Here is an 8,191-nt window from a genome sequence, read left to right as displayed (position 1 = left end):
CCAACTCTTGGGCTACTCTTTCACCAACGAATAGTGGGATTGACTGTCACATTATAACGCCCCCACGGCTGAAAGGGCGAGCATGTTTGGTGTGACAGGGATTTGAACTCGCAACCCTCAGATTGCGAGTCGAGTGCCTTAACCACCTGGCCATGACAGGCAGTAAAATTATATATAAAAACATTAAGAGATTATGTAGTACTATGTCTGTAATATTACAACACATTAAGACTAGTAATAATTTTATACATTTTACTAAGCAAGAACCAACAAATGTGACTGCCTGTTGGCCCAGGAACACCATTTTGTTGTAACATGGTATTAAAATTTGAGCAAATACTGTGTTAATGAAACCCCTAATTTTTTTGTGGAAAAGGTTTATAAAAGCTATAAGATTAAAAACATTTCTATTGCAATATTATCATTTTTTGAAATTGAAAAATGAGTGCACACAAAATCTCATATCCTTCTATTACTATCTATTTGTGCACTAATTATCAAAGTAATTGTTAATACCAAAAAAGTGCTTAGCCTTTTCTCATCACCACTCAACCATAAGTCATCAACATTGGCCTGTCAAAGTATGGTGTCACAGGGGTTAGGGGCATAAAATTAAATTGCATTAACAAATACAAAGTCAAATCCCTTAAGTGCAACTACAAACAGACAAAAAAAAAAGAAAGTTTATTGAAATGTGAGGAAAACATTTGATGGGAAACTCAAGTTTCACGTAACATGTTCAAAGTTTAAGTTACATGTTTGATATATTTTTAACTGTGGGATGTTTTTCATGGTTCTCTGTTGAAAGTTTTATTTTAACTGTAATTTCAGTTTGTAATTACTTGTTTAAGTCATTTGTTGATGTTTTTATATATCAGTGAGGTAATTTTTACATTAGAATTTTTAAAAACAGTTATGGCATGTTAGCATATTTTAATTTCAAAATATTTCAATTTTGTCAATTTAATATTATAATAAATTGCCTTACCTTATACATTGCATTTAATTTTACTTTCATACGTTTTGTGTTGGTTTGTATATTACTGTAACGAAAATTGTATGAAAATCTAATAAAAGCAATGATTTAAGTAGTAAATACATAAGTTAATATATAATAAATGTCAATTTGTTTTAAATTTAGGGTTATAAATTTTTGGAACAGATATCCAACAGGTACAGTAAGGATATTTGGAATCTGTTGAACCTTTCTAGGTTTTGTATAAAAATGGAATTCAGTAGTTTTTGTTCCTATTTTCTTGATTTGTCTGTGTACTATAATTTCTTTTCTGCAAAATTAATTTAAACACTACTTTAGTAAACTGCAAACATTATATTAAAATTTAAAACATTTTTTTATGCTATATTCAATCAAAAGTTCTTTCTGTTACCACATTCTAAAAGTAGCATTTACAGTTATTAAGAATAATTACATTTCATGCATAAAGAGAAACAATACCTTTATTGAATTTTTGCTTTAGTTCATTCACTGTTTCAGGTGAAGTCGAGGACATAAATACTCTATACATATCAATACCTGTTCAAGAAAACAACAGAAAGAACAAGATATTAAAAATAACTATAAGAAATGAAATAAATTTCTTTATTTAGAATAAAATTGATATTACTCAAGCCAATCTGTACATCAAAGATTGGGATTTTTTTCGAAATAGCATGTACAAACAAACTTACACAAAAGCTCTTGAATATGATTCTGGTGCTTCCACTATCACTTTTCAACACTGTATTAACAGTCATCCATTACAGAATAAAATTATTAGAAATTAAGAAAATCTATAAAAAAAGTACTCCCTACAATGATGTAACATTCATTCTAGAGCATAATGTAATCAAAAACACAATTCCTACTTAGCTCCAAACTCTCTACTTTCTATAAATATTACATTTATGCAGAGAGTTTGAAGTTTGTGACTTATTGTACAGGGTGTTTCAAAGGTCCTGTACTATGGAAAAATGATACTTAAAATTGAATGATTTACTAAATGTATTGAGATATGTCTCATTTCCTTATGGAACCATATCTTTTGGATGGCCTTTATTTTACTACCAGTACATTAAAAAGAGTGCTGGGAGAATGCTTCAAACTTAAAAAAAAAGATAAAGAAAAATAGAGTACTTAACATACCACGTTTTGTACAAAGTTGGAAGAAATACTTTTTTTTTGTTTTTTTTCAGCCGTCCATAGAAAAAGAGTGTAAAATGTAAAGCATAACATCCACAAGTACCCATAGAACCAAAATATGTAACTACTCTGTAGATACAAAATAATGAACAAAATACAAAATGTGAACAGGGGAAAAATTTTGTGAATGCTATACACACATACTATGTTTTTTCAGGTAGATTCACACTCAAGCATATTCATACGTTTGTTTATAAAAAATAGTGAAATGAAAAAGCAACAAAAAACTCAAATTACAACTGTAAAAGAACTGATTTAGGAAGATTTTGCTTTTTATATCCTGATACTCCAGTTTTAGGTACAAAAAGACTTTGTTATCAAAAAGTACCTGATATCAGGTTCATAGCAGCAAAAATTAGGAAATTCACTGGTTGTTTAACTGATACATTTTTGACACTTCTAGCATTAATTTTAACAAAACTAGATTTTAAGCATAAAGTAGTTTTATAAAGACCAAAAATAAATATAAATTTATATGACAAGTCTGTCATATAAACGTAGAATTAAATCAAATGTGACCATATGATACTGTGAAAAAGAAAGATGTTTGAGAATGTACTTAGCTTTCGAAAATAGTTTAATAATTTCATAAAGTAAAAGAGTATATGAATATTCAAGATTTTGGAATGTACCAGTATTTTTCCTAATTCATTAAAGATATATAATTATCACAAGAAGAATGGAGCCTGACTAATTGTAAGATTTTTTACAATGAGAAGGATTGAAATTAGGAAAATGAAATATATCTATGCTTTTATATGTAGGTTTAGTAAAAACTATAACACTAATGTGGTATCTATTCAGAATAACTGTTCAATTAAGATCTAGCACATGGTAAAAGTAAAATTTAGAGGAGAAAATGCTTTTAGTATGTGTAAAGAAGTATACGTCAGTTGCAAAATAGAAGTTTACTTTCAATATTTTAAAAGAAGACTATTACCAACTCTCAGTTTCATGCTTTTTGGATAAGCTTACTCAAGGTCACTGTAAACCCAGTGCACAATTCATTTTTGTGAGTAGTAGCATTTTATTCCAGCATAAACAAACAAATTTCTTCTACTGTATACTGAATTAGTTAGAAAATCTGATGGCTGATCAATTTGTTTGGTTTCTTTCTCAGCACTGGGATGCACTAACAGTAGAGAATTTCTAATTCAGTACTGGGTGACAATGCATAGTTGAATGCATTATATAAATTTTGTTCTACTTCTTTTAATAGCATTACTTTGATTTTACATTTTTATGGACAGTATATGCCTGAAAAGTAGGAGTATAAGTATTTTCGTCTTTATGCTGAAGAGTTAACCTGATTGAAGTGAGGGCACTAAGATTTTAAATGTAGACATTTATATGTGCATGTAAATTTTCTCTAAACATAACTGATCAAGAGTTGACAATTACATCTATAAATCAGTAGGTTTAAGAAGGGTACAATTGTTTCTTCAGCTTTCACATCTATGGTTTCAACTTGAAAGCTTGCAAGACTTTGATCTCAAGATATTTGTTACAAATATCACTGATGACTGGGCAGAACACCTACAAGAAGACAGAGATTTGTCTGTTGTTTGTGGAAGGCACAATGCAACTGGAAATACATGTTAATTGTGGAATGTGACATACTGGAGTCAATTTTACAGTGATGCATAATTTCAGAGAGGGATCTTCAGTTAATTTCTTTTTGATAATAGGAAAGTCTAAGGGAATAGGAAAGTTGAGGAACTCATGACATTAAATTTACTAAATAATATCAGTTTATTGAATGCTTAGTTAAAAATAAAAGTACCAGAAGTCTTTAAATGAGAAACAAACGTAATTACAGACAATTTAGAATGATGGCAATTAGGGATTAGATAAAGTAAGGACAATTTGTGGAACTTTCAACACATCTGAATGGAATTAAAGGTTTGTGTATTTTAGAAAACCCAAAGAAGTGCTACCATTACAGAAGAGATGAATTTCTATGGTTTGAATATATTGATTAATTTGTCAGTAATGATTAAATCTGTTCAGTTGGCTCTTTTATCAGCACTTAAAATCGGCTATTCTGGATGGTAGTATTAATTTTTTTCATCTGGTTATCTAAAAGTTTCCTGTATAACTATCCTGTATCCTTTATGAACAGGAATAATGACAACAGCTGACTCTTGCTACATGTTTTCAATGACAATCTTTTTACAATTAAAAGATATTTGTATGTTCAATAATGTCACAAGGCAATGTAGGTTTATCATAATGTCAGTTGGTTATCAGATGCAGTACTCTTCAAAACACCACCACCAGAGATAAAAGCACAAACTCGAACTTCACTTTATACTTCCATTGTTCATTAATGATGATGACATAAAACAGACAGAACTCTTTAGAGAAAGGACTGATACAAGCTTCAAACCAACTGTATGTGCTTGTATGTCTGCACACATGCATAAATATAACAAATGCATAACTTTCTAGGCAATCAACTGAAGGCTTCAGAAAGATCAAAACACTGCCCACTTCAGGCATATACTTCTAATACAATACAATCAACTCTTCCTAAAAGTCCTTTAAAACAATGGTATGGTCTACTTTTCAAAAAGTAAACACATCTTCCCCCCAAAGTAAAATACCTTCCATTTTTGCATACATGTTTAATCAATATTTCTAAAGCCAGTATAAGTTTTTAATATGCTTGAATTTCAACTCATTTCATTATCAGCATTCATTAATCACTGGAACCAATACATTTTGATTCTACTTTTTCTCTGTAGCTCTATAAATATTAAGATTATATCTGTGAAAAAATTTTCAACCACCGAGCGTGATGACACTTACTTTTGTTTTGTTGTCCCCTGGTTTCTATTTCTTGAAGACACAATGCGACAATTTTTGGAGCAGATAACTCAGTTGCATCAAAGGAAGTTGTCAAGTCTTGTCCAAACACATTGGCTGAAAGTTAAACAACAATTAGTTTTTAGAAATTTGACTACAGAAAAAATTCATTTTCTCTTTCATATATAAGAAAAAATTCATTACGGTGTATACCACAATTCATATCTTCAATTGACTCTTCACCCATGTACCAAATATTAAAAAATTAAAAGCTGTTACTTTCTTTAGGTGATTTATATCATATTTTTATGAGCCTAACTAATAATGCACTGCAGTAGTATCAGTGCTTTGCAGTTGAAAAACAGACTGGAGCTGTACAATCCATTAAACAGTCAATGGGAGCTGTTAGCATTGTTTCATGCAGATGAAATTATAGTCAGAAGGACCTGATTCCAAATATATGGGGCAGAAATTGATCAGGGTTAAAGTTTTAAAAAGTGTCAGTTAACACATCTGTTATCTTAAATTAATAAAATATTACACATTTTCTTCAAACAGTTTCAATACACTGTTTATAACAAACTTACCAAGAGACCATTCAAATCATTGTGCACACACATTCTTCCAATTGGGTCATTAAATGTTATAATTACCATGTTGTCATGAAATAAAAATCTGTGATATAAGATTATTTGCAATAAATACAGTAATATTGTATCGTTATAATATTTCTGAATCTCTCTTGCAGCATGCAGAAGTAGTGGGCAACATGTCATTTACTGATAAGGGATGGAAAAAGCATTCATGATATAGCATTTACAGGTGCTAGCAGCTACTAGTTCAATGGCAGATATCAAAACAGAAGCACTGTAGTATACTGTATTCTTTACTTGCTTTTGGTGCTACAACTAAACAGAAAGAAATTATCATCTGATCTTTAATTTGCAGTACCAATGTTCTATTACCTAAACATCTTGTCAATTGTTGGTTGCAAAAATTAAACTAAACTTAAAAATATTTATCTTATTGAACCAAGATAAGAATGTATTACATTTGACTAAGATTAATGTTAAGGTATTTTAACTTGAAGGTTATAATTTGTCATAATTAAGATAAAAAAAGTGGTTTAACCTTGAGAAATTTGACTATATATTACATTAATGTATGAGATGGAAGTGCACTAATTAGTGCTCCCATCTTGGTTAAAAATAATTTTCCAGAACATTTCAATCATTAATCATGACATTTTATAGTCTTAAATCACCTCTCATATCTAACCCATCCTCATTCCATTTCAGTTATTTTATTTATTAACCATATCTTAATTAAGTTAATTGCTCAATGAAATGATAAACTGTTACCAAACTTCATGAAGTTGCAGTGTTCCATAACTTCTCAAGGACATTTATGTTTTACTCCACTTTCCATGACTTTTAAAGACCTACAAATTAACTTTGAAATTTTTTACAGGTTTCCCAAGGCACAATGTGAACCATGATTAATATAATTTTTAACTGCCTAAATAAATTACTAAAAAAAAAAAAAGAGATCAATAACATGAGTGATAACACATCAGAATTACATAATAATGCATAAATAAAAATTATTTTTAAGTTTTTCTTAGAGGAATATAAATTTGCTATGCTTGATGATCAAGATGATAAAATATTAACAGAAATAATAAAATATTTTTATTATCATTTAGTATTATTCAGGTAAATGCTTACACTTTGACAACAAATGTTCTTTTTGTTTGCCTGGCCCCTGGCAAGATGGTAGTCCTGTTGCAGCACATGTTTTGTGGCATACCAGTCCACATTCTGAAACAAAAAATTTCAGAATAAAGAATTAAAGTTCCTAAGTTTAACAATTAATATTGATATTTTTAACAAATCAAATTTCCAACATACTACAAACTGTCACACTTTACATTTAAGTATTTGGAAGACTGATTGAATTTTAGTGATTCATTTTGAATTGGTATTTTAAGCCTTAATAGCTACTTTATTCAGTATTGCCTCTGTAAGAAGTGATAGCCTTAATTCTGACCAGGTTTCATAGATTATCCTTTCGTAAAAGTAGAATGCAGCTGGAAAATGAGATGTCATTTTAATTGTCTCTTTTCTGTAATTTTTCACAGTGTTCAATGTTAAAAGTTCACTAATCCTTATAACTGTTCCCAAAATACCAAGCTTCAAAACTTACAAAAAATAAAGAGTATAATTTTACCTTTTAAGAAAATTCCCCCAAAAAAATGACTAAATCCAGTCAAAAACACAAAGAAAACACTAAAACTAACAATAATAACAAGAAAATTAGACCATGTGGTTGTCTAATGTAACATGGGTAAAATATTTGTGGTTATACCACATTAAAAAAATCACAGATATGTATTTCTTCACTCAAATACCTTTAAGATTACCTAACTCAACCACTAAATATCTAGAGAAGTAAGTAGCTACAAAAATATTGAATACTCATTCCATTGGTAAAGTAACTTTCTAACTTTACATAACTATGTAATAAGTATTAAGGATTAAGCAATAAAAGTTAAAATTTTGTTTGAAAAATTACCGTGGATAAAACTATCCAATCAACGAAGAATTCTAAATTCAGTATTACGTTAATCTATGTGTATATTAATACTACATCTCACAAACTTTCATTTCTTTGACCTCTAACCTTTACACACGAGTCCCTGATGAACAATTCCCCTTAAGTAGGCATGACACTTGTGACACTGAAGTAATGTAGAGAAACTTTCCTGGACCAGCTTATGGGGAACATATGGTGCCTCTAATAAAGGTAAAATAAAGTTCAATGTTTTGATTCACTTAAAAAAAACCTTTGGGTGCTTAAACATATACCAGTACACTAGAAACTTAAATAAGAAGCTTCAAACTGCAGTAAAAACTTGCAATAAGACAGAAATCATGAGAATGTACATAATCCAATGAACTCTTAAGGTTCAAATTTTAAAAGAAAACTATACACCTGGAAAAAAGTTAAGTACCCCCGTGTTTTTTTCAAGTGATTCAGATTCGACGTTCTTGTGACTGATTATAAATTACCATTCAATCTAAACGTGTTTATCAAATGAAATTATGCATTATTGGGCACAAGAAACAAGATTATCACCGTAAAATACAATTTTTAAATTTTACATATCATAGACATCAAAAT

The 8,191-nt window shown here is 29.5% G+C and overlaps 1 protein-coding gene across 2 annotated transcripts in view; it reads right to left on the bottom strand.

Moving 5' to 3' along the window:
- Positions 1–8,191, bottom strand: part of LOC106475163 (phosphatidylinositol 3-kinase regulatory subunit alpha-like) — a 95,192-nt gene that overhangs the window by 22,283 nt on the left and 64,718 nt on the right. For both annotated transcript variants that reach the window (XM_022380388.1, XM_013935863.2), the window contains 4 exons: positions 7,691–7,804; positions 6,736–6,828; positions 5,012–5,125; positions 1,457–1,534 (listed from right to left, as the gene is read on the bottom strand). In XM_022380388.1, coding sequence (XP_022236096.1) covers positions 1,457–1,534; positions 5,012–5,125; positions 6,736–6,828; positions 7,691–7,804 — 399 coding nt within the window. The remainder of the gene's footprint in view (positions 1–1,456; positions 1,535–5,011; positions 5,126–6,735; positions 6,829–7,690; positions 7,805–8,191) is intronic.

This window comes from Limulus polyphemus, unplaced genomic scaffold (genome assembly GCF_000517525.1).
Source record: "Limulus polyphemus unplaced genomic scaffold, Limulus_polyphemus-2.1.2 Scaffold145, whole genome shotgun sequence".
NCBI classification, from domain to species: Eukaryota; Metazoa; Arthropoda; class Merostomata; order Xiphosura; family Limulidae; genus Limulus; species Limulus polyphemus.
The sequence above is the reverse complement of the archived record's forward strand: the minus strand, read 5'-3'. Positions and strand labels throughout refer to the sequence as shown.